Source organism: Moschus berezovskii, chromosome 9 (assembly GCF_049115385.1).
Source record: "Moschus berezovskii isolate FMDL1 chromosome 9, NW_MosBer_1.0, whole genome shotgun sequence".
Lineage (NCBI taxonomy): Eukaryota > Metazoa > Chordata > Mammalia > Artiodactyla > Moschidae > Moschus > Moschus berezovskii.
Genome location: NC_142468.1, coordinates 19,217,642 through 19,244,905, shown reverse-complemented (window position 1 = coordinate 19,244,905; position 27,264 = coordinate 19,217,642). Strand labels below are relative to the sequence as shown.

The 27,264-nt window shown below is 46.7% G+C and overlaps 1 protein-coding gene across 2 annotated transcripts in view; it reads right to left on the bottom strand.

Annotated features, from left to right (window-relative positions):
- DPF3 (double PHD fingers 3) overlaps window positions 1–27,264 on the bottom strand; it is a 285,740-nt gene that overhangs the window by 48,156 nt on the left and 210,320 nt on the right. The window contains exons 8-10 of one of the 2 annotated variants that reach the window (XR_008687334.2): window positions 14,446–14,574; window positions 9,863–11,262; window positions 591–2,347 (exon numbers count right to left, since the gene is read on the bottom strand). Coding sequence is in view for 1 of the 2 variants with exons in the window: in XM_055437076.2 (XP_055293051.1) it covers window positions 14,446–14,574 (129 nt within the window). In the remaining variant the exon portion in view is untranslated. Of the gene's footprint in view, window positions 1–590; window positions 2,348–9,862; window positions 11,263–14,445; window positions 14,575–27,264 lie in introns of those variants that run through there. The other variant, XM_055437076.2, reaches the window with a different exon arrangement.

The following is a 27,264-nucleotide window of genomic DNA, read 5'->3' as shown; positions in this document are numbered from 1 at the left end:
GTTCACTCTGACCTAGAGGACCCATCAGAGAAATGTCCGCCTCCACACTCAAGGAGATACTTATCTTGGGTGGGGGGCAGGTTTATAGCTGCACCAACTGGCAGCTTGGGGAGGCTACTCCACTCACTAACCTTCCAGGAAGTGGAAGCATTAACCTCTCAGCTTTTCCCAAGCACACACTACATCGTGATTACTGTGCAAAACTATCTTAGCACAGGGTGAAACAGCAGCACTGGATGAATATCTTGAGTCAGTTCACATAACCAAGCTCTCCACAGCTCCATTTTGGCCATCGAGAGGGTGGCGGTGTTTGTGGTGATGGTGGGTGGGTAACAGCAACTCTGGACTCAAAGCTCAGATGCTGGTACCAACCCTGGACATCGTTCACTTTCCAAGTCACCACCTGTCAGCCAAGCCAGTGGCAGCCTCTGTTCTGGACTGTGCTTCTAAACAAAACAATAAGGCTCAACAGATCCTGGGCATGTGAACGGGCAGAATCTTTTCAGGAGCCCCTACTATAGGACAGCGTGAAAGTTGAACTCATGGAGGATGAGGATGGAAAAGCAACATTTACAGAGATGCTATAGGAGCATTGGAAACAGGCTTTTATTTTAACCGAAACTTACACAAACTTGATACAAATCCTACATTATGCAAAACTTTATCACAATTCTACGCATGTTATAACTTGTGGGAGCTGGTTGGAGAGTGGATTATTATTATAATTATCATTTTGATAGCGGACATTTTCTATCAGAAAATGTCACAGAAAGGACAACAAAATGATAAAAAAAAAAAAAAAGATACTCTTGGTGATCTCCCCCAGGGACTGGCCTTGAATGGACTGGCAAGGCCCCTCCAATCTCCCCTCGCTAAGGTGAAAGAGAGATTCTCGGGCTCAGAACCATCCCACTAACACTGTCACCCAAGACTTTTCCTGAGAGGAATATCCAGCGTTAGATGGTACATTGATTATTATGACTCAGCTTAGCAGTGAGGGAAACTCAAGAGCCAGAAGGTATAAGACCAGGAGCAAAACCCAGTGGACCAGCCAGTCACCCCAGCTCCTTCACTAGGCCGCAGACACAATGTTGAATGTGTTTCATAGGCCACATTCACTTCCACTAACATGGCCATAAAAGGACAGTTCACCCGCCTTTCTCCCCATCAGCAACTGAATGTGAGCTTTCCATCCGTCAGACTGGCTGGCCTTCCTTGTCCTTGGGGACATCTAGAAGCCAGATCAGCAGAAGGCTCCCTTTTCAAGTCTCCTCTAGGAGTTGTCATAGAACGGTCTTAATATCATCCCAGCAAATGCTTATTTTTTGTTCTCTTTTTTCCCTCATCTCTTTTTCTTCACTGGGTTATTTTAAACAAAGCTGTCTGTGTTTAAATCTGTTGAACTTGCAGAGATATATTTAATCGCTAGATGGAATTCCTTTCAGAACTAGGCCTCATCAGACACGATAACCAGGAGGCAGGCTGCTTCTTGACATCAGATAAATGGGGCTTGCCTGGGGTGAGGGGAGAGTTTGTTTGTTTGACTGTTTTAGCGGGGAGCGAGAGACTGCTGATAGCCCTTGTGGCTAATTTATTTCAGTCAAGTCTTAACACATAATCAAACACTTTCAATAGACTTTCGAAGAAGGAAAAAAAAAAAACTGATCACTCCTCACTTACCACTTCCAACTTGAAGAAATAAAAATACCTAAAGAACATACATGAATGGCTTTTTAAAAAGCCTGAGAGAGCAGAGTTGATCTTTATTCTCTTATTAAAAATGTGGGGTATTTTTCCTTAGAGTTAATATGCAGTCTTTATTTTACAGTAAGTCCTCTATTGATTTTCATGTCTTCACAAAAATTGCTTTTAACTTTTGAAGTTGAAGGTACTTTAAACAAAAATACTGTGCCACATCAGCAACTTTTCTTTTAAATATTGAAATAAATAAAATAGTTAACTCTTTTTTTTTTTTTTTCCTGTAAGTCTGTTTGTGTTCAGTTATTTCTACAGTAGAGTGATTCCAGTCTGACCTGGATATTTTCTCACAGACACTTAAAAAAAAAAAAAAAAAGTAATGAAGAATTAAAAAAAAAAAAAGTCTTCTTATTGCACAAAGTGAGGCCATTCCCGAGACTTCTCTGAGACGAGCTGAGTTGAGCTGGAGGCTTGTCCCCAATCCAGGCTCCTGTGTTGGCGGAAACACATGCGCAGGAGGGGGCCAGGCAAGGGAAGAGGAGAAGGAGAAGTAAGAGGAAGAGGAGGTGCTGATTCTCGTGGCTTCTCTCCACTTTCTTCAGATACGGCTTGCTTGAAGGATGCCGGAGTCTCCAGGTCAGAGCGTTGACTGCAGAGGGAAAGGCAATGAAAGATAAAACAAAAAACAACAGCACAGGAAAACTGCCTAAAAAAGAAAGATTTCAATTTAAGGAAGTGGTGGAAATGAAATGAATTGGGGGGAAAAAAACGGAAACAACTAACAATTTGCCATGTGAATGAGGCCATGGCTATGCACAAGAAGCACCCGACTAGTTGTCTCTCATGCCTTCATTCAACACCAGCAGCTCAACAGCAGCCAGGAATAGGAGAGATCAGCTGCTCCTGGACAACAGAATGACACGAGAAACAGGGCGTGGCTGGATTTTTCATTCCTAGGTGGTGTAGCAGGTAAAACTGGGTATCAGCAAAATGTGGCTCAGATGGTAAAGCATCTGCCTGCAATGCGGGAGACCCGGGTTCGATCCCTGGGTCAGGAAGATCCCTGGAGAAGGAAATGGCAACCCACTCCAGTATCCTTGCCTGGAGAATCCCATGGACGGAGGAGCCTGGTAGGCTACAGTCCACAGGGTCACAAAGAGTTGGACACGACTGAGCGACTTCACTTTCACTTTACTTTTTTCTCCTCTGCTTAGAAATGAAACAATCTTTTCCCTGTTGAAATACTCCAGAAGGAGCATTATGATAGAATCTCTCACCTGTCACTTAACTGGAAATGAGTAGTATCTATGGTACGGGACCAGTAGTAGCCACAGCAAAGCCCAGTGGGTGCCCCATCTGGTCTAAGGCCAAAAGGACACTGCTTCATGTGTACGTTCTCATCCCCAATCCTGCGCGAGGGTGTCAGAATTACTCAGAGAGAGAATCAAGCCAAGATATCTGTTCCAGTCCTCAACTAGCCCAGTGATCCCCGGAGTCAGCCTTGGAACGTGGTGGCAGTTCAAACCAGGTGGGTCTCTTTAGCCTGGATGGGAACCAGCCGGGCAAGGATTTTGCTTCTAGCTGAAATGAAGTCTGCCAGGTTATTTTGGTCTTTGGAATGGAGTAGTCGGCACAAAGGAATAAGCAATAAAACCAAGGGCTATCACATTTCACCCCAAGAAGCAGTTCCTGAGGGCAGAGATGGGTGTCCCCATGGTGTCCAGCTCACTCTGAGTGGTGAGAGGGGAGGGGAGGGTTCAACTGTAAACTGGCCAAGCCAGCAGGGAACAAAGCTCAAAATCTAATGAGCTAAAAAAAAGAAAAGATGAGCCACTCAGCCTCTTCCAAGTTGCACCTCCCCTTCCCAACCCCCATCGCTTCTGGTACCCAAGGCATCACTGGTCAGGTACAGGACTGGATTTGATGCACTTCCAAAGCCGGGACTCTGTCCACCCACCGATGCTTTCAAAGGGAGACTGAGAAGGGCCTCATTTCCACCTGCCACCAAGCCCTCCCTGCACCCCTGTTCCTGAATCTTTCCTCTGCATCCCATCCCATCCCATTGTCCCCTTCTCCGATCTGCTTCTCTGCTGCCCCTTCCCAGGCTCCTCTCCTCCCCCTCCCCTGCGCTCATCTCTTCACCGTTCCATCTCCTCTAGCCCCTTCACTCCAGCAACAGAACCAGCTGACCTTTCTCCAGAGCCCCCAGAGAGCGCTTGCCAAATTGGGAGTCCATCAGACTTTCACCCTCTGCCGGGAGTCTTCCAGTCCCTCCCCCAGTGGCCCAGATCCTCACCTAGCCAGCCTTGTTTCATTGCTTGCTTGGTGAGTCTGTCTCATAACCCTACACCATATCCTTTCCGTTTCCTCAAATTTCTACTTTGACCCCCCCAACATACACACAGACACATTCTTCTTCTGCCCTAATTAAGCCACGTAGAAAGTAGCTGGTTGGTTCCCAAGTTTTTGCTCCTACATCCATTTTCTCTTTCTGGGCCAAGTGTGGGCCACTGGGAATGTCCTGCTACATCTCGGTCTTCTGCTCTCAGCCACCTCAGGAGGCTTACTTTCCATCACTCCACAGATATCCTATGTCCTCATCCTCTCTCCCTCCCCCACCGCCCACCACCATGTCACTGCCTTCTGGCTCTCATTTATCTCCTTCATTTGACCAATGGATGCTGTGTCCAGCTATGGCTTCAACTTTTCTGCCAAGAAAATTTCTTGAGCATCCACTGTGCATAGGAGACACTAAATCCTTCCACTAATTAGCTCAGAAACGTTGCTCAGTTCTGTTTATCTCAACAAATAATTATGGCACAATGGTGTCGGGTACTGTCCGAGGGACATGCATGACATCATTTTACCCTCAAGGAACACACCAGCTGTTTGATGAGAAAGACTACCAAAAAAAATCACAATATGTTTTGATAAGCACTAATGCTGGGGTCGCAAAGAGTCAGACACGACTGAGCAACTGAACTGAACTGAACTGAACTGAATGCTAGGGACATGGACAAAATGCTACAGAACAATACTTATGCACTTTTTAAAAATACTGTGATTTTTTGCCATTTAACGTTTCAGGCTGTGATTCCCAGTTTTGCTTTTTGTTCAGCACTATATTCATTCTCTCTCACAATAGACACCCTTGCCTACAGATTAAATAGCAATAGTCAAGCTACAGCTCTTTGTTGATCTGGATGACTTCCTCCAAGAAAATTTCCCTGACTACTGTGATTCACAGCAAAAATACATACCATCCCATGACACTTATATGTTTTTAACTACTTACTAATATCTAGTTTGCCCAGCTAGAGTCCAAATAAATCCACTGAACTTGTGTTTAATTTCATCCTATCCTTCACAAGGCTGAGCTGCTTTTACTCAGTCCCTAGCCACTAAATGAATGAAAATATTATACTCTACAAACATACTAGCCTAAACCTCAGCTTAAAGGCAAAATGTCTGAGTCACTCATAATGGAGTAAATCAATCATGAATAGAGTCTGTAGATTGTAGTACTGCATCAATGTGAATTCCTTGGTTGTGATCATTGTACTCTGGTTAATTGAAGAATCTGGGTGAAGAGTACATGGAAAATCTTTGTATTACTTGTGCAAGTTTGTAAGTATGAAAACTATTTCAAAACTTAAATTTAAGTCTTAGTTATTGGCGAAGGGCCAGTTTTAAAACACTTTGAAAACCTAACTGCAAATGCTTTTTCGCCAATAATTTAGTTCTGACAAGGATCTTCTGTCATTCTCAGCTGTTTTATAAATCAATCAAGTTGAACGATTTTCCCTATACGGTTTTTCCTATTTTGAGTAAATGGTCAGAAATCACTTTTATTGAGCACAACGGAATCATGTAATTCAGTGTTTCAGTGTTGCAAGTGCTTGGGGATGTGACCAAAACAGAGACTGAGGTCTGCATTCCTGCCACCTCACCCCTCCACCCACCCCACGCTGATGTCACCGCCAGCAGACTGACCGTCAGTCAACCTCAGTTCTTTGGGAAAGTTCATGAAAACTTAGACACTGCCACTTCTCAACGGGATTCTAAGGGGATAATAGGCTGGAATTTAGGAGTTTGGTTCGGTTTGGGTTGGGTCAGGTTGATTTGCTTTGGTTTTTACAGTATCAGATGCCTCCTTTCAATCCAGTGAGGTCTTGAGTGAGAGACCTCAAAGCCTTTGACTGATCATACTCAAGAGAGACCCAGACACCACTTACTGACCCTGGAACTTCAGACCTGTCATTTAACCTGATCAAACCTTAGCTTCCTCATCAGCAAAATGGGTATAAAGAAAATCTGTTTTACCTCACGGGGTTGTCTGAAGAATCATGGTTAGGTAATGTTGATTATGTATTGTGATAGGGTAAGGAATGTCCGGAGAAGGCAATGGCAACCCACTCCAGTACTCTTGCCTAGAAAATCCCATGGATGGAGCAGCCTGGTAGGCTGCAGTCCCTGGGGTCGCTAAGGGTCGGACACGACTGAGCAACTTCACTTTCACTTTTCACTTTCACACATTGGAGAAGGAAATGGCAACCCACTCCAGTGTTCTTGCTTGGAGAATCCCAGGGAGGGGGGAGCCTGGTGGGCTTCCATCTATGGGGTCACACAGAGTCGGACACGACTGAAGTGACTTAGCAGCAGTAGCAGCAGCAAGGAATGTCCAGGGCTTCCCTGGTGGCTCAGATGGTAAATAATCTGTCCGCAATGCGGGAGACTTGGATTCGATCCCTGGGTTGGGAAGATCCCCTGGAGAAGGGAATGGCTACCCACTCCAGTATTTCTGCCTGGAGATTACTCCAGTATTCATTCCTGGCGAATTCCATGGACAGAGGAGCCTGGCAGGCTACAGTCCATGGGATTGCAAAGAGTTGGACATGACTGAGCAACTATACACACAAGGAATGTCCATATCCTAGGGACAGAGAGCCCATGACAGAGATTCATGGAAACAGACTCACAAAGGGACTGAGTTCAGACTTTTCTACTCTAGGCTTCTACTCAAAAAATGCCTCACTCAGAAAATACATGGCACAAGTAACTTCACTTCCAGAAGTCAACAAAATCCCCCATAGGAAAATTCCTAACACATGAGTCTGCTCAAACTTTAAGTACAAGTTCAAGATGATATTCATCAGACGTAACAGGAGGCATATTGGGATAATATTAATTAATTTTATTCCACCATGAAGTGAGAACCTCCAAACAGCCTTTAGTTCTCTCCCTGAGTAATGATCTTGTGTTCCCTCAAGTGCTATATAAAGGCAATACCAGGCTGCAGCCCATTAGGTGCAAAGAGAGATGCAAGGTAAGCGGGAAGACTTAAAAGGATACTATTGATGAGAACATCATGTTTTTATTAAACCTTTCTCTCTAAAATACCAGTAGCAAATCGCATTAGTGACTTTAAAGTACCTTTAAAAAAATTAAATGCAAATTTCTCACTCCCAGTGTTAATAGTGATTAGAGGTCTGCTCGCTACATAGTCTCAGTAACAGATGTAAAGGATTAAACTGTCCTAGGTAGGAAAAAACAACAGGTAGACAACACTATAATCACCTTTACAGAAAGAGTTCCCCCCAGGGGTTTTCTATGTTGCAACAAATTTAGAAAGTTCTGCTATCTTTGATTCTCCTATCTTTGGGCTAGGATTCAGAAAATTAGGTGACATTTCTGAAGGATTTGGGGGGTGCTTTACTGAGCTGTGGACAGAGAAAACTAATCGGACCATTTTCATCCTGTTGACTCTAATTTATTTTGTACTAATATTTGAGTATCGATACTTAACAAAAGCCACAACAAAACAATAGATGTGCTGACTACTCACACAACTCTTGCAATTTCTGAGGTTGTAAGAAAGTAGATCTTTGTCCCTAATAGGCATCAGGAGGAAATGTCTAGAAATGGTGGTTTAGAAGATGAGCTGTCTATAAAATTTTAATTGGAATTATCTTTGGGGGATCTAGCTGCTTACTCTTCAGTTTTGAGATTGCTTTTAATAAGACTGATTACCCTTTAAAGTTCTCAGGCGGACCTGAGAAAAAGGAAGAGAGATATATCTATATATACCTATATCCCATATATGGAACATGCAAAGGGCAATGCAGAACAATATTAAAAGTAAATAGTATAAGTGCTGGAGTCAGATTGCCAAGGATCAAAATCTGGCTCCTTATCCGCTCTGGGACTTCAAGTACATTCCTTAATTACTAACCTTCAGTTTCCTCATCTGTAAACTGTGGGTAATACAAGCACCTACCTTACAGGTAGTCAAGAGGATTAAATGAACAGTTCCAGGGAAACCAGAACAAGGCCTGGCATATAAATGGTTTGCCATTGCTATATAAAGAAAGAAGGATAAACTATAACATCAACCATCAAGGTACTTGGAAAGCCAGGACAGCCAGCCTCCTCCTCCTAAGCTCCCTTTCAGAGTTTTCTTCATTTCTTTCATTCCCTTTAAGACATCTGCCTCCAAGCAATGTCCATTTCCTTCTCTCGAATGTAACTCAGTCTCTCTGGGTTGATCTTTCCCAACGAAAAGTGAAGGACTTGAACTTGATCATCTTCAACATCCCTTCCAGTTCTTTTCCTGTTTTTTTTTTTTAAGATTGTAAATTCTGATACTATAAGCAAGATGAAATAAGGTACTCAAGTAATGCTAAGATGCATGATTACATTTACCTTTGCTATACCAACTAAGAAAGATGAGGACATCTACCATCCTAAACAAGAGACACTGAAGATCAAGTTATGCTAGTAAAACTAAAATAGGTAAGCAATAGCCATCCTCAGGTAAATCTTTGCATGGGAGTTTAGACAGTTCATTCATGGTTCCCCTTCAGAACCCAAGCTAGACTCTGAAATTAGATGAATTTTCATAATTTGCTTTGATTATGTGAGTTGTTTATTTTTTTTTTAATTTCAAATTCAAAGTCAAGCTGTCACTGAGAATTTCAGGACTACAAGCAACTACAAGATTTCAAATGACCATATAGATAGGTTGGATACATTTTTATTAGTGTAGAAGCTCATATTTTACCAGTGGGAGCAAGGTATAAGGCTATGAATCCCAAGTCAAAGTAGCAGAACAGATGAAATCAAGGGGCGAAGGATGACAGCAAGAGCCAGTTGTAAGCCCCTCAGCAGAAACCAACTGGAAACAGCTATGCTGGCTTTTCCCCACACGTGAGCATGCAGGAATCTTACAACACTGGAGGTTTATGCCACATTTTCTAAGAACAGGGCCACACACAGATCAGGCAGATCTCCCAAGTGAGTGAGTTACTCTCATCTCTCACAACCGAGCAAACGCCCAGGAAGGCACTTACATATTTAAATCAGGAGAAAAGTGGAAGCCCTTCCTGTCTCAGGCTACCAGAAAGGGAAGCATAAAGAGTCCATTTGTGGGTTTCTTTGCTTGGTCCTTGCTTCTGTTGGGTTGGTGTATTAGTTTAATGAGAGGTCTAATTCATGAGGCTCTGCACAGACTGGATTGTCAAAGCAGATCCTTCCAGACACTTAAACAGCCTATTGCCTGGGTGGCCTCTTAGGTCTCCCAACCCAAGCCAAGGGGCAGTGCCTACGTCTCTGCACCTACACTCTCATGACAGCCAGAGACCCTGACCACGCTTAGGGGGGAATTCAGAATCTTCACATCAACTGGGTTCAATGTCGTACCTAATCAGAGATCTTCTTTTAATTGGCACCTGGAGCAAAGAATTCCACCCTAGACATGCAGTCCCCTCACTCCTACCCCAGGACAGCAGCCAACTCCAACCTCAGTTCCCTGGGTTCTGCTTCCAGGCGTAGCCAAAGGAGGCAGTGAGCCAAGCACTCCCCCAGCTGATTCTCTTGCAGTTGAAACCCCCCATTCTCCACACAGAGCCCCCTAGAGTCCAAGCAAGACTCAGCCCGCACCTAGGCCCAGGCCCACATAAGTATGCATGCACACACAGACAGTAGATGGCTGGGTAGAAAGATGCTCCAGGGGCCATTCCCACATGAGTAAGGGGGTCCAAACCCAGGAAAACAAAAGACAAGTTAGAAGAGGGGAAAGGAAAAAAGAAAGAAGGAAAAAACATAAAGCAAACAAAACAACTATGATGGTATTCCCTCATTATAAGACAAGTCAGCCAGGACATACCTTTGGACAAGGACCGCACAGCTGTTCATCCTTGGGACTGGCAACGAGGTGGATGGTCTTCATCACCCCAGGGGCCTTGAGCAAGTGTTGCTTTGGTTTATTTCAGGAGGTGCTATTGGAAACATAAAACAAAGTGCCTGGAGGGCACTATAAAAAATAGAAGAAATATGGGAGACTTGATCATCCAATGGGTATTTATATGTTTTTAGACAGGGGCAAGGGGAGAGGGAACTCTACGGTGAGGTAACGTTCTTTCTTCCATGAGCACAGCCTCGGGTAGTTTTGTCACTGCTAAGTCCATGACTTTCTGCTCAGAGTCCATTCCTGAGTTTGGAAATCGCTCTTTGCCAGGAGGAAGGCGAGGAAAAAACCAGCAACAACAAAACAGCAGCTCTACTGATGGAGGAAGAGGATCCCGCAGGCGCTGCTGGTTGGGGCCCAGTCACTGGACGGAGGCCACACATGGGCGGCCCGGCTTCCCAGGAGCTGCTGACACGTTCTTGCAAGCAGGGAGGAAGATGGGAAGGTCGAGGAGGAGAAGTGGGGAGGGGTCTGCTGCGGGGAGCCGCGGACTCCATGGGGTACAGATGGCGCCACCCTCTCCAATCGAGGACCTCCTCCTGACGGGGTCGCCTTGGATCAATCCTCCCCCACAGAGGCTTTCTTCTACATGGGATATTACTTTCATTTATTTGATTTCCCTTCTCTCTCCCTCTCTGTCTCAAAAAAAGGAGGTCTACTAATAATAGCTAGAATATATAAATAACCATTTTTTTAACATTATTGGTTCTTTGTTTCCAAACCCAATGTTCCTCCTCTCTTTGTTTTGCCAATAAATAGGGAAACTGAGGAAATCAACTCTGCTCATGTCAAAAAGACTCCCCCCGCCCCCAAAAAAAAGAGTGAATCCACCTAACTTCCCGTATCTATGGAAAATAAATAGTACATCACAATGCCGTCTCTCTGAAGGACTGTTAATTCTGCTCTTTTGTTCTGCTTTCAGTAGTTTGTGCTTCCGCTGTACGTACCCTAAATAGAGGGAGAGGAGGAGAGGAACGTGTGGAAGGTGAGAGGAAAAAGCCAGGATAAAGGGAAAATCTAAACTGTCTTTCACTTAAAAAAAAATATATCAGAACCAGAACAATGACCAAAGTCACAGGGTGATGGCTAATTGCCCAGAGAGTCTGTCCCGTGCGTTTAGCAACTGCCCTTTTTATCAGCTGTGGGCGAACCCCGGCCACTGCGACGTCCTCGGCAGGAGCGAGGCTCTTCCAAATCGTCCTCGTCAAAGCCGTGGAAAGTTGAGGTGTCACTTTCTGACGTGGAACCGAATAAGTCCTCCGTGGTGCGTGCTGCGGCCGCTGCCTCCTTCTCCTTCCTGCCTTCTCCTCCCAAATGAGCTGACATGTATGATGAATATATCAGCACATGGGTTAAGCAACAGACAGCATTATTAATATTCTTATTACATTATTACAGTGTTATTCTTAATAGCAAGATCATACATCATTCCACACCAAAGGGATTAACCGGGTGTGTCACCTGGTGACAGGGGTTTGGGGTAAGAGGACAAAGGCAGCACTTCCAAGGAAAAGGGTTCTCCCCTCCCCAGAAAGGCATCACCTCTACCCAATATATTTGTCCGCAGCTCTGACAGCGCCAGATTCAACCACGATCTTTCTTTCTTCTCTTTGGAAGGCACACATTCACATGCTCGCTCGCTCCACCCACCCCAGACAATGAGTTTTCTTGGTGGTTTTTAAGCCTGGTTGGTATTTCTTTGGTGTTTTCAGTTGGCGTTTCTTTGCACAATGTTTGTCCTTCATTTTGACAGTCAGCTTCACAAAGGTATTACTGTCAGATAACCCAGCCAAGGTGGTTAAGCCTCCATCCGTTTTATTTTTATTTTGACCCATTTCTAATCCCATTCTTCCCAAACCCTTTCAATTCTGCCCTTACAACATGTAGTTCATTTGCACTGAAAGCGAAAAGAAGTTGGAAAGTCTGATAAGTGGTAGGTATTCAAAGAGCCTCTCGTTTTGTTTACCCCTGGAGGACATGTCTGTGTCCTGCACCCACACACATGAGCATTCACAAACACACATGTGTGCACACAGGCTGGCAGGCACGTGAACGCACTCTCCAGGTCTTAAACACACCCAGGTCTAAGTTACTCCAGAAAGTCTGGGGTTGTTCAGGCTAACTCAGAGAGCTCAGAAAGTGGGAACAAGGGGTGACAAAACTGAATAAAAGACAGTATCCTGAAATCTATAAAACTTGGGTACAAACTCTTTCACACATTCTAAATGGGCCCCAGGACTGCCCCCTATTGAGGTCTCAAGGCTCCACTTACAGTGTCAGTTTCAGGAATCTCATTTTTTCTCCCGGGAAAAGTAAGTAGTGGAGTAGATGGGAAGGAAAACACAGCTTTCCCGAGCTCACACTCTTCCTTGGAAGGACTCCAGGGAGGCCCTAGAGAAGTATTCACCCACCTGCCTCAACAAAGCATATCCCATGGGCCAATGCCACCTGTTTATTCCCCAGGTGTCAACTATTTCAGGAACATCAGAGTCAGATCAAGACTAAATTATCCACCAAAACTAATCCTTGGTGAATACAATGAGAACACCTAGGCTGGTATAAAACGGCCCCCTGAGTCACAGAGCAGACAGATCCTGGGAAGGATAAGCTGAGTTAAGGCTGTGCGAGAGAGAGGCTTTGGATAGGAAAAACCAGCTCCCCACTTCTGGTCCCCCACGGATCACATTCAAGTACCCCATCTTTTGTAGGAAAGGAAGAGGGGACGTCTCAGCAGTTTTCACTGAGAATTCTGAAGCTTCCCTCTCTAACCCATCCTCACCCCACAGCAGTCCATACAATTCTGACTAGAATATCATGCCACCAAGTAACTCTGCTTCTGGTGGTAGAGATTTTGTCTGATCGCTTTCTCTTTTAAAAATGCTGAACTGAATTTCATTTGCTTCATTTTCTTCCTGAGTTTGCTTCGTTTTCTTTTCGAGTGTCTAAATCCCAGAGTCCACTATCACATGCCCCCCCCCCGCCCCCGTCTAAGCTGGCACCAGTAAAATAAAAAGTTCAACATTAGGTATCACATTTGGCAAGTAAAGGAACTGACAGAATTGCACAGATGGGCCACCCTGTCAGGGTTCTTAAGCATTAAATGTGGGGGGTTGTGTGCAGTGGAAACCACAATGCTTTTCCAGTTACTGATTTGCCATCTTAAACCTTAAACAATCCAAAACCAAATATTAAAGGACTAAAAGCTAAAGTCTGCGGACAGAGCCAGGGAAGAATTGAGCTGCTATAGTAAAGCCAGGTGTCGGAGAAGGCAATGGCAAGCCACTCCAGTACTCTTGCCTAGAAAATCTCATGGACAGAGGAGCCTGGTGGGCTGCAGTCCATGGGGTCGCTACTAGTCAGACACGACTGAGCGACTTCACTTTCACTTTTCACTTTCACACATTGGAGAAGGAAATGGCAACCTACTCCAGTGTTCTTGCCTGGAGAATCCCAGGGATGGCAGAGCCTGGTTGGCTGCCGTCTATGGGGTCGCACAGAGTCGGACACGACTGAAGCGACTTAGCAGCAGCAGCAGCAGTAAAGCCAGGTGTGGTCATCTCAGGCCCTCTCTCAGGACTAGGAGTTGAACAGATGCTGGGTAGAAAGGTGGGAAGGAGCCATGACTCCCGGCTGCTGGAACCAACCATCCAGCAGAACAGAATTTCATCTACTAGTCAGCAGATGATGAGACTAAAGATGAGTCTGAAACTTTCCTCCCTGCCTAGCACTTGAGCCTCATTACAACACAAAACAATATGAAAAGCCAACCATGATCCAGCACGAAAAAAGCAAAACAAAAGCCTGAAGACTGAATTCATTTTAAGAACGAAAGAGCAAAACCAGGTTTAGTCTTTGAATAGATTTCAGATGAAAATTCAAAACATCCCAAGCCTACTCCAAAAGAGTCCTAAGAACACCTGCCCTTTTTTCTCCTTGATCTACCAGGCTCTCTTCGGTTTTCCACATGAGAAAATGGGATGAGTGGCCAATGGAGGTGGTATTTATGCTGCTACCCAGAAGCCTAGGGGTCTCTGACTCCCCCACAACTCCAGCTGTGGCAGGTCTATCAACATTCATGTCTCCACATTCTTCCGGTTTGCCCCGGGCACTTGCACAGAACAAACACGTCTTTCTGTGACATGCACGTCACCCGATACGAGGAAGCACACTGCCTCTGTCTCCAGCTGTTTCCACGCTGTTTCACCATCGTCCATAACAACACACACCAAGAAATAGCCACCTCATGGAAAGGCCAGACAGACACAAGCCCACACCTTTTTCTTTCCCTTTTCCCTGAATCCCAGAGCATAGATTTTAGTTCTTAAGACTCAAGAAGGACAAAACAGTCAAAATAACCTGAAAATCCCCCTTGCACTCGAAAAATCACCACCATCACTTCTGGACCCACCCTTCAGTCCCTGCCCCCGACAAGATGGCAGAGGAATGAGAGTGGAAGAGTTCCTGGTCTACGGGCACACGATGAGAGAAGGGGCCACACTCACCAGAGCGTCCACAGTCTGCACAGGATACCAGCTCCTCTGGCCTCCCGCTCTTCTTGTTCATGTTGGAGCCCCCCAAGCAGAAGTCACAGTAGTTATTGGGAATGACTGTCCCATCCGGTCCTTTCTGGGCTGTGGAAACATTTTTTAAAAATCCAGTATTAGGCTGAAGTGAGTCTCCACTGGCCCCTCTTCTGCTGGTGTGGCTGAATCTGCTCCAGAAAGAATATGAAGTTTAGAATCTGAGGTTTGGTTACAACCAGGTTGTTTTCTTGGGCAAAGTTTTATGATCCTCCTAATTCAATAGTACTAATGTCTTGCAAGCCATTCAGAGCCGAGTTTGATTTCTGCAATATTTGTCAGTTCTGTGTTTGTAGAGAAACAACCCTGCTCCTCTGATTGCATCCCTGGATCACTGAAGCATCCAGAGAGCCTATGAGTCAAGTGAGCTTGTCTCATCCCTGAACAACTGACCCTCAGGGTCCAAACATCAGATGACAACCATCAGTGGTGCTGTGACTATAGGGAAAGAGAAAGGTCACTACCTAGGCCTTGCCCTACCTAGGGAAAGAGGCTCCTATTGAGGAAATAGTCCTTCTGCCTCTGAAAAGGAAAACAAAGAAGCAAGGATGAGGGGATCATTCTAGGAAGGACCCTGAAGATGCTCTTGGGACGCTGATACACATGTTGGCAGGTACATAGGTGTCCACTCTTGTTCAGCCCCATCCATCTCCCTGAAGTCCAGACTCATTGGTTACAGAAATCACCCAGGACTAGTTAATCAGCAGATCCCTAGAATCGGAACTGGACACTTAGATCAGTCTCATACTGGACATCAACCCTGAATAGTCATTGGAAGGACTGTTGTTGAAGTTGAAGCTCCAATACTTTGGCCACCTGATGCAAAGACTCAACACAGTGGAAGAGACTGATGGTGGGAAAGACCAAAGGCAAAAAGAGGGCAGCAGAGGATGAGATGGTTGGACCATGTCACCAACTCAACAGACATGAACTGGAGCAAACTCTGGGAGATAATGGAGGACAGGGAACCTGGTGTGCTGCAATTCACAGGGTCGCTAAGAGTCAGGCATGACTTAGCTACTGAAAAACAACATAACAGACATGGATTGAATGGTGAGTTAATGAGCGTATCTTGAGGCTTAAGATTTTCACAAGGTACCTTTGCTGAAAGGCCTTACACAAAAGCAAAGGAATATCTTGGGACATGATTTTTCAAAACAAAGCCTTGTGAAAACAGCACATGTCCTCAAGCACTGAAATCTCAGTTTCTAAGGGCTGGTTTAAAAGCTTTGGACAGGTTCTTTGTATGAGGAGAAATGCTTTCATTTTCCTTGTTTTTCGATCCCTATTGTGGACACTTCTTTGTCATATTAACACTCTCTGTCTGTGGCAAAGAAGAAAAGTCTCTCTGTTTATGGGATCAGCCTAAACCACAAGGGTACCTTCCTCCTCCCCAATTCCAACGTCTGCCGCTATCTTTCATTATTCACTGGCTAACATTAATCAGGGTCCCGTAGGGTACAAATCTGTAAAAGGAAGCAGATATGTGAGCAGAAATACCATCCAGACAGTAAGTGATAAACGGATTCACCCTCTTTAATATGATTCCCCCGGCCTCTGCTTCCTCCAGGCCTCTTCTTTGCCTCCAGGAATAGAAAAACTTACCTGGGGAAGGCGGAAGACAAAAGCTCGCAGAATCACATTATAGAGGGTTAATCCATTTATCAGTTGCTATTTGGATCGTTTAATCAGTTTCTAAGTCATTGATTTTCATCTTCAGGGAGGCAGACAGTTCTCTGCAAGAAAAGTGGGGGCTGACTGGGGTAAACAGAGAAGGGGGCCACACCCTGTGGCCTCCGGGAATGTGGGTTTTTCTTCATCAGTCACTGCATCTCAAAGACAGATGTGCATCATACAGAATGGTTTTGCAGATAATCTCCAAAAAGCAGGACATCTGCAAAAAGTTTACTCTGCCTGTAAAATTCATTGCCCAAGTCCAGAAGGAAGTCCCTTTCTTCTTCTTCACTCAATTGCCATCTTAACCATTTTTAGAACTCTCTCAAGGAAATCCAAGTATGTTTATGAAACAAATAAACTCAGGGTTTCTTCATTAAGCAACTATCATGGAAATCAATCAAAAGATGAACAGAAAGAAGTGGGTTATTTCAAATGGCGGGGCTGAGTGTCAACCAAAGCTAAGTTTCATGACTGGTATGAACTAGATATAAAGTGTAGAAACGCCGATCACAACTTAGGTAGCTTCCTGCATGATGAGAGATCAAAGAACCCCAAGTATATCATCACACCGAACCTCTCAGGAGGCCCAGTCTCATCACCTTTTTCTTTCCTGCTCTCTTAGGGACTCCCTTTTATGTCAGACTTCTCCCCTTTCACAAAATCTGTAAGCAACCAAAGGATCTAGTTTTTCTCCCACATACCATATCCCTTGTGATTTATCAAAATGAAGACATAGAATATAGAGTATAAGAATGCCCAGAAAGGGACTTCCCTGGTGGTCCAGTGATAAAGAATCTGCCTCCAATGCAGCAGATGTGGGTTTAGTCCCTGGTTGGGAAGCTAAGGTCCCACATGCCATAGGACAACTAAGCCCATACACTCAACCAGACAGCCCATATACCACAAACTACAGAGCCCACAGGCTCCGAGCCCATGAGCCACAATTAGAAGCCCCTGAGCACAACTAAGACTCTATGCAGCAAAAAACAAAAAAGAAAGCCCAGATAATTCTTTACAGTTTTTACCACCCACAGACCACCGTATTAAACTAGGGACTTGAACCCGGCAAGAAATAAAAAATTCAGAAACAATCTAGTAGAGCATGGCAGACAGTGGTGGAGAAATCAAACCTACGGGGAAAGACCAAAGAAGAGAATTGAATTCATCTGATGAAGGGAAGCTTCCAAGGAAACTGAAGCAGAGCAGGTTCTCCACGAATATTTGTTTGTATCAGTAGCTGGTTATACAAAGTTCCCAGCCAAAGGGATGAAGAAGGTGATAAACTTCTAACTGCAGGCGCTGGTGTGTACAGCTGGGACAGGCCAGGTGGGTGGCTATGATTTCAGCCCAGCGAGGGCCCAGTGTGGAAAGTGACAGTGAGCAGTTAGACTTCATTTTCCAGTGAAATCCTTTCTGCTTCGATTCATACTCTCCTCTCATGACAGTGAGCTCAAGCTTCCGTCCATCTTGGTAAAGTGGCATGGGATGGACTAACCAACAGCTTTCTCATCTGGCTCTCTTCTTACCCTTTGCGGGTCTTTAGGATTAGTTTTAGGATGAGGGTTCTCCCATGGAGCTCTCTCAATTCGCTAGCCAGAAATGACCAATCAGGACTTGGGGATAGCATGCTGTTGACGTCACTTCTAGGACCTTCCCCCTGTCTATACATGTGTACGCTTGCCTCATCCCCCGATAGTCAACAATTTACTCCTTCAGATAGGGGAGTATACACATCCAACTCATTGTTAGAAAACCAACTTGTCCTGCACATAGGAAATGGTTAACAATGATGTGTGAGACGAACAGCTTAGGAAAGGATGGCAGAGAGGTAGGTAAGCAACCCAGGGATGCCTCGGGAGCTCCTCCTAGGGGGACAGAGGCAGAGTTACCAGTCATTCTGAATAGCCCTCTCTGCTTGGGTTATTTCCCTAATCCCCAGAGAGAAGAGCTGGTCCATGTCCAAATGGATTGATCGGTCATCTGGTCTGGGTCATGTCTAGCTAGCTCCCAGAGTACACAAGAGTGGGTAGCCAAGGGCCCTGGGTTGCTGGAAGAATAACACTAGACTACTGCCGTCTATGGGGTTGCACAGAGTCGGACATAACTAAAGCAACAGCAGCAGCAGCAGCAGCACACCCCTATTACAGCAGGTACAACACTGTCCTATTCACAGACACACAAGGGAAGTAGAAGACTAGGATTGTCTCATGAGAAGGGAACAGGTTGTGCCTACCCACTTAGCCCCCTGTTCAACCACTTTTTGAGAAGATAAAGAAGCAGACATATATGACAACTACAAGATGGTAACAGACCTTACCCTGATGCTTTTCACATACTATTTCATTGATTCTCACAACATTTTTGTGAAGTAGGGAGCATCTGACAGATGAGGTAACTGAAGCCCAAAGAGATGAAGGGGCTGGCTTCAGGACCTAGTAAAGATGTGGAAGAAGCAGGATTCACCCCCTGGGTTGTCAATGTTCCCAGAGACTCTGTCTCTAATCACACTTCTCTGCCTCCAGGAAGTCCAGAGCCAATTCTGCATATAAAATATTTCATAAATCTCTTCAAAGTCAATGTGATTCACCCATTACTTTACTTGGGAAGCCCAAAGCAATAAAAAGTATTGAGATTGGCCTGATAAAAGCGGAAATTCCCTTTGAACTTACATTTAATGTCTCTACCACAGTAATCCATCCTGGTGGCCCTGTTTATTGCCATAGACTCCATGAAAACACTTCTCCAGAGGACTCCAGAGGCTCAGGAAGGAATTTTTTAAAGTAAAGCTCACAGCGCGGCTTTATTGGCCTTTGGCCTGACCCATCCATGAGCAATTTCCTGGCACCATCTATGAGGTCATTATAAAAAGGATTTTACTATAAATAGGAAGCTTGCCCAGACCTTGCCAGTAGTATTTAAATAGACATTCCGCTTCTGCTTATGGGAAATTGAGTCCCGCTTCATAGAACAGGATGACAGGGAGGCCTAAGACCTGAGTGGTATGTCAATGGCAGCATCTGCGATGATGGATTTGGTTTTCTATTGATTAACGTTCATGGGCTGAGATCATATAAGCGAGACAAAGAAGCTGCTGAGAAAATAAAGTGAGCCTTGAGAGAGCTTCCCTCATGGCTCAGATGGTAAAGAATCCACCTGCAACGTAGGAGACCCAGGTTTGATCCCCGGGTTAGGAAGATCCCCTAGAGGAGGGCATGGCTACCCACTCCAGTATGCTTGCCTGTAGCATTCCATAGACAGAGGAACCTGGTGGGCTACAGTCCATGGGGTTGCAAAAAGTCAGACATGACAGTGACTAACACTCTCTAACACTTTGAGAGTTCAGGGGTTCACCTGGGGGTTAGGGGGTAACTTTAAGAAGTTCAAAGGAAAAAAAATGGAAATCAGGAACAAAGTTCATGAAAAAACGCAAAGCAATAATAATAACAGAAGGCAGGAGGGAGTATTCAAATAAAACAAATCAAGAGAAAGGAAAAGCCAGGTCCCAAATAATCCCACCAACACACTGGGGAAAGGGTGAGCCACTTTTCAGGACTTCTGACTTCAGCCAGGAAACGTGGCAAGGGCAAGCAAGGCCCCAAACCTTCCAAGAACTACCACCAAGACAGGACTGTCTGGCCCCTCTGTCCGTCTGACCGCCGCAGTCACGCGCCTGCCACTCAGGAGAAGAATGCGTGGAGGCCACAGGCTGGCCACCAGCAACAACCCTTCACTTGCTTCCGCCGAGACCAGAGCCTCCTCCCTAGGGTCCTAGGGAAGGAGGAAGCCAGCTGGAAGTTCAGGCTCCTCCATGGCACATCCACAAAAGCATGACTTCACATCCCAAGCAGATGCTCCGACCGCCTGCCAGGATGCACAGCCTCGGGGCTGGGTTCCATGCCCACCACCCAGCCCCACCCCTGCCCAGGCCTGCAGCTGTCCAGCCAAGGCAGGCTAGCAGGTTGGTGCAGCTGCTCAAGGAACCCAGGGCAGGCATGGAGAAGAGCCCTCCAGGAGGCACTGTGCCTCTCCGCACCTCCCCCCCATCCCTCCCTCGTTCCCCAACCACCCTCCACGGCTGACAGTTCCCGTCCCTCCACAGGTCTGACATGTTGCCATGGCAACCGGAATCCTGGGCTCCGGCAGTCTCTGGTCTTGCCACCTGTTATTACTTCATCTCTCAAGTGTAAAGCATCCTAGCCTCGTGCCATGTGGCTGCGCAGAGCGCATCTTCAGAGGACGGAGTTAGAGAAGCGAGAGGCAAAGAGGGAGAAGGTGGAAGGCAGCCCCAGGCTGGCCACACAGGGCACACGGACAGGCTGGGCTGGCAGAGGAAGCTGCAGAGACGGGGCGGGAGGTGTGGGGGGGGAGCCAACGTGCCTTCCCTTCAGAATCAGCGAGCAGGCCTCAGCTGGAGGCCACCGCCACTGCCTGCTCCCTTCCACCCAGCCTTTAATGAGGGACCCGGGAGGGGAGGGGGAGGCGGCGGAAGGCTGGGGCTGGGAAGAGATCTGTGCTGGGCCCAAGTGGAGCAGAGCCACGAGAGGGTTAAAGTGATGAGATAAAGACTGCGGGGAAGGCTGGACCAGAGGGCACACAGAGCCTCCAAGCCTGGATAAATGGCCTTAATTCTCATGCTCCTGCTCACCCTACTCCTTACGTGTTTACTCATATAAATTATCCCCAAGGCCTGACACCTTTTTTTCATTGCTTCCCTAGAACTGATGAAAAAATAAATCCCACAGATCCCAGGAATAAAAATGTTGGGATTCCATTCAGGCTGGTTCTTCTTGGCCACCTAATTACAACTCTGGCCCCACCCCAGGGCTCCAGAGGGAAGACGAAAAATTCCCTCCTCCATGAATGTGGAAGACGGGGTGGCCGGGGAGCCCAGGGGAAAACAGACACCTGGATGCACGCAGCACGTGGCCGCCAGGCCTCATGAGCCATTTGCCACCTGGCATTGAACACAGTGTGAGTGCATGACAGGGCCTTGGGAGAGGTGCTGTGAAGACAAAACGACTCCAGGCCCCCAGATTAGCCCTTCTGGAGACGAGAAGGCCGAGGGCTGATTTAATAAGTCTTTGGGTTTATGGATAGGCCTAAGTCGCCAGACTCCATGTTGTCAAGGACAACGGGAGACAGGAGCTGAAATGGCAGCACACTGCTGTCCGAAAGCTGGACACAAGCGCGGCTCAACAGGTGAAGGCCTGGTTGGAGGAGCAGGCCTCTAGGGAGAGGCCTCTGCACCTGGGAAGATGTCCCTGGCCCAGGTTTGTTTGAATGTGTGCCCATCTAGAGGCAAGAGAATCTATGAGATGTCATCTTAAGGCCCCCTTTAGGCCTATTATCTGAGGATTATAACAGGGTGAAAGAAGAGACAGAAAAGCAAAGTTTCCCAAACCCCGAGGAGCTCAGCCTTTCATCCCCACTTCATATTTGTGTACGCATCTCTCTCCATGCTAGCCGCGAGCTACCTGAGGGCAGGAGCGGTGTCTTTAATCTCTGAATCTCCAGCACCTGACACGGTGATTGACACAGAGCTGACAATAAATACTTAATGAAAGGATGGGCAAATCTTCACAGAGGCTTTTGGGAGGGGAAGAAAAACAATTGCCAGGAAAAGGGAAGTCAAAGATCAGGAATTCAGGGGATGCAGTGTCTCCTGAGCACTGACTGACCGTCCTAAGGCACTACAGCATCAGTCCTGGGTGTAACGGGGGACATAAAGACTGGGGGGTTGGGGGTGCATCAGAAAGAATAAAGCAGTGGTGGAGGAAGTCAACAGGTCTGCCCTCCTGCGGAAAGCCTCTCCCTTAGGCATTTCTTGGAAAGCCAGGATGGAAGGAGTTAAGAACTCTCAGTCTCAGTTGGCCCCCAGGGCCCCTTGAACCCCATGTTCACTGTCTTGCCAGGAGCCCTGAAGTAGCCAGTGAGAATATGAGGCCCTGACTTACTTGTGCTCTGGTGGCTGTAGAATCTTCCTGAAAATGTTAAGTGTATGCCAATCATCCCAACCTTCTTTATATCTGTCTTCTTCCCTCTGTCTTTATAGAACACAAGATTCAAACCGTTAGACACAGACCTTGCAAATATTTACTCCAAGACACTGTGCTGTAGAATCAGAGAGCACGTGTCTGTTCACACTGATATCTCCCTCTTAATGGATGTGTTCGGTTAGAGCTGCCATTTGCCAGGAGTTGGACCCCACGTCCCCAGTTCTGGGAGTGGCCGGTCACATGACCCGACAGTAATGTCCTTCGCGTGCTCCAGCCTTAGGCCAGCAACCGGGGGTCTGTCACCGAGGCTTTGGAAGAGTGAGAAAAAGACGAAGCAAAGCGGATTACTTTTCTCGGTGCTGATTAAGGAAAAGCACAAGGAGACGTTTCCATTTTCCAGCGGCAGGTCATGTGGGTCAGTTCGTGCCCTGGCCACCAAATTGTTATTGCCACCAAATGAGTCAGCTGAGGGGAAGAACGTTTCACTTGAGAGGAACAGTGTCAGAAGGGCTGTGAGTGAAGTGGCGTCATTCCCCTGAGAGAATGGCAGGCCATCCCGGTGCTGTCGAGCAGGAGAAGCCTGGTCCGCTTCACTCGTCAGGATGTGATTATCGTGACGGCAGCACTCGGCAAGCCCCTTCCTCTCTTCTCTGCCTTGACCCTCTCCACCCTCCTCGCCAGCACCTCCTCGGGACTCAGGCCTGTCAACCCCACTGGTCTGCCAAGGACCAGCATTTTCTGCGTCCTTCAGACTGAAAACCAGTACTCAGGAAAAAGAAAAGGATGAGCCCCAAGCATCAGACCTGAGGAGGTCAAGGACCATGGAGTTGACAGGCAGGCCAGCCCGGGGATAAGGGCCCAGACGAGGACCACACCCAGAAAGCAAGCTGGGAAGCGGGTGCTGGGAGCCACACAGACATTGCCTTCGGTAGGACAGAGTCCTAGGAAAAGGATGAAAACCAAGTTCCCCCTAGATTTAACAGTGCCACATTATTCCTGGTTACGTGACTCAGTGCTTCCAAAAGAAAAAAGAATCAAAGGGAAACACTGATTGCTTAGCGCATTTCGAAAGCTCAACCTCTCTAAGTTCACACAGGGACTTCTTAAAAATGCAAATTATAGGCCTCCACCCCAGACCTGCCTAATCCAAAATTCTGGGGTGGGATCCAGCAGTGTGTGTGTGTTTAAGGAACAGGTGCTTCTGACGTGCTCAAGCTGGAGGACCAGAGCTCTAACGAGACACGTGACAGACACATCACACAGTGTCATACACATCTTCTGTCAGTGCTGTACTATATATGAATTCACTTACTTCACCATCACATAACCCTGTGGTGGAGATGCATTAGGGCTTCCCCGGTGGCTCAGTGGTAAAGAATCTGCCTGCAATGCAGGAGATGCAGGAAACTCATGTTCGATCCCTGGATTGGGAAGATCCCCTGGAGGAGGGCATGGCAACCCACTCCGGTATTCTTGCCTGGAGAATCCCACAGACAGAGGAGCCTGGTGGGCTACAGTCCACGGGGTCGCAAAGAGTCAGATAGGACCGAAGCAACTGAGAATAAATAGATGCATAAATGTTCTCATTTCACGCAGGTGATAAGGCGCAAGGAAGCTTGTCTAAGGTCAAGCTATGTGGGCCTTGAACCCCGCAGTGGGGCTCTTAGCTGGCCCACCTGATACTACCTTGCCACAGGCACACACAACCACACCCTAGGGAAGTCAAATCAGAGTGGCTGGCAGTCCCTGGAGGCGAGGGCTTCTCAAATCTGAGTGGTGCAAACAAACCACTTAGGGATCGCATGAAAATTCAAATTAAGATTCATAGACCCAGGAAGGGCCTGAGAATCCACATTTCCTATAAGCTCCCCCACAGGGTAGCCAACCTATCTAGGTGTGCCTACCACCGAGGTGTTTTTAGGGCACAGACCTTTCAGTCTAAAACTGGAAATGTCCTCGGCCAACCTGGACAAGTTGGTCACCTGAGTCCCAGGAGATGCTGAAACTGCTGACCATACTTTGAGAAGCCATAATGTGGGCCCTCAAGGTGAGGAGTGTGGATTGTATTGAAGCATGATGAAAGTCTGAGAGCATGGCATGGCATAATCTACCTTACCCTTTTAAAAGACCACTTTGGCTACTCCATGGAGAAGAGACTATGAGAGGTAAGAATAAAGGCAGAGAGACCAATAAAGAAGTTGCAATGATCCAAGCAGGAGCCGAAGCTGGTGGTGCTGGAGATGGAGAAAGGGAGACTGACCTGCGGTATGTTTTGGAAGGGGAGCCAATATGGGTGGTGAAGGAAAACAGAGCCAAGGATGAGTCCTAGGGTTTTCCCTTTAGGTACCTTTTTAAATAGCAAGGCCAGAAAGAGATAAAAAGAACTTGGAAAGACTGAGCCATAGAATGAGAGAGAAAGATGCAAGAAAATGGTTGAACAGAGAGATGTGTGATTTCTTTTTTCTCCAGAGCAAAACTTATTTACAAGTCTCAAGCAGAATTTATGAAGGAGGCTCCACATAACATCACACATAGCTGAAGCTGTTTCTCCCCTAAAATGCACATGTTAAAGTCTTCACCCTTAGTGTGATGGCATCGAGAGATGAAGCCCTCGTGGTAGGGATTAGTATTCTTATAAGAAGAGACACCAGAGAGCTTGCTTCTCTCTACCGTCTTGTGGGGCTTCCCAGATGGCACTAGTGGTAAAGAACCCACCTACCAAAGGCAGGAGACATATGAGACGCAGGTTCAATCCCTGGTTTGGGAAGATCCCCTGGAGGGGGGCATGGCAACCCACTCCAGTACTCTTGCCTGGGGAATCCCATGGACAGAGGAGTCTGGTGGGCTACAGTCCTCGGGATCCCAAAGAGTCAGACATGACTGAAGGGACATAGCTCACCTGGCCCTGCATCATGTACCAAGAAAAGGCCATGTAAGGATACAGCAAAGAGATAGCCGTCTCCAACCCAAGGAGAGAGTCCCCACAAGACACCAACCCATCTAAAAGACACTTTTAGAACTGTGAGAAATAAATTCCTGTTGTTTAATCTACCCAGTCTATAGTATTTTGTTATATAGCCCAGGCTCAGTTCAATACTGCCCATTAATACAATCATTTCTTTTGAAAAGTCACTATGCAATATGATGCACTTGATAATTGATCTATAGGGGAAAATTAAGGGTCATCAGTAGGCATCTGGTCCCATCACTTCATGGGAAATAGATGGGGAAACAGTGGAAACAGTGTCAGACTTTATTTTTTTGGGCTCCAAAATCACTGCAGATGCTGATTGCAGCCAGGAAATTAAAAGACGCTTACTCCTTGGAAGGAAAGTTATGACCAACCCAGATAGCATATTAAAAAGCAGAGACATTACTTTGCCAACCAAGGTCCGCCTAGTCAAGGCTATGGTTTTTCCCGTGGTCATGTATGGATGTGAGAGTTGGACTGTGAAGAAAGCTAATCGCCAAGGAATTGTTGCTTTTGAACTGTGGTGCTGGAGAAGACTCTTGAGAGTCCCTTGGACTGCAAGGAGATCCAACCAGTCCATTCTAAAGGAGATCAATCCTGAGTGTTCATTGGAAGGACTGATGCTGAAGCTGAAACTGCAATACTTTGGCCACCTCATGTGACGAGTTGACTCACTGGAAAAGACTCTGATGCTGGGAGGGATTGGGGGCAGGAGGAGAAGGGGACAACAGAGGAGGAGATGGCTGGATGGCATCACCGACTCTGTGGACATGAGTTTGAGTGAACTCCGGGAGTTGGTGATGGACAGGGAGGCCTGGCGTGCTGTGGTTCATGGGGTCGCGGAGAGTCGGACACGACTGAGCGAGTGAACTGACCTGAACTGAAATGACTGAGTAGGACCAAGACAAACATTCCAGGTTGAGACTGGGATTCATCACTTGAGGTTCCAGTGTCCTGACATAATTGAATGGTGTCCAAATTAAGCACATTCACATCTCAGCTTCTCATCTTGCTGTGTGACCTGGGCAAGTTCCTAAACCTTTCTGAGCCTCCATTTTCTCACCCGTAAAACCAGGGAAGCATGTACCTCACGGACTTGCAGACGTCACATGAGATGATGCATATAAAGTGCCTGGCACCATTAGGTATGCCACCATGTCTTTCTCACTTTCTTTTCCTCCATAAAACAATTTTATTTCTGAAAAGGCAGGAAAAACAGATCACAGTCATAAGTAAGCAAGCTTTCTCAAGAAGCGACACATGACTGAAGAATTCACATTCACCCTCTGTGTCCGAGGGCACGTCCCTTGGTCTCTGGGTGCCTTGGTGTCCTCTAGGAGATACGGCACCTACCTTATAAGGTTACTGTGAGGAATGAATGAGATAAACATGGCACGCCTAGCACAGTGTCTGACACATTCAAGGAATGTCAGCAAGTATTATCGTCCTTGTCACTGATCAGGACCATGGAACTCTTCGATCCTGAACATTCTAGGTAATTAGGCCAAAAATGTGAGAGAAATAAGAGGCTCACAGAGAGGCAAGTGGCGGGTGGATGCCCGATCCTGGGGAAAGAGGACGGGAAATTCAGGGCCAGACACTGGCTCGATTCCACCCCACAGCTTCCTCCTACCCGGTGTCTCATATCCATCTCATTTCCTGGGGCCAAGACTACATGTTCTCTTTTAGGAGCCCCAGTTACAATTGGCCCCATGAGGGCGTATGCCCAGTAAGTGCTCAATAAACACTCATGTTTAGCTTATGTGGAAGGGTTGGTGTACCATATCTAAGAGTTAGCAAAGGTTGTGCCAGGACTGAGTCAGGCTCTGATAGTTTCGCCTGAGGCCAGTGAGACCCCCATAGGCAGTCAGCTTCTCAGCATCGCATGGCCACAGACAGGCCCTGATTCAGATCATCCACCTGTGGTCTGGACATGCCCTGCTGGCCCAAAGGGCACAGAGGCGGGATGGAGGCACTCTTGGCAAGAGGGCCAGGTGCCAGACACCCGCATCGCCTGTAGACTCACAACAACTCCATAGGGGCAGAAAGACGGTTCTCTCTGTTTCATGGATGAGGCAACAAAGGAGCAGAGAAGTG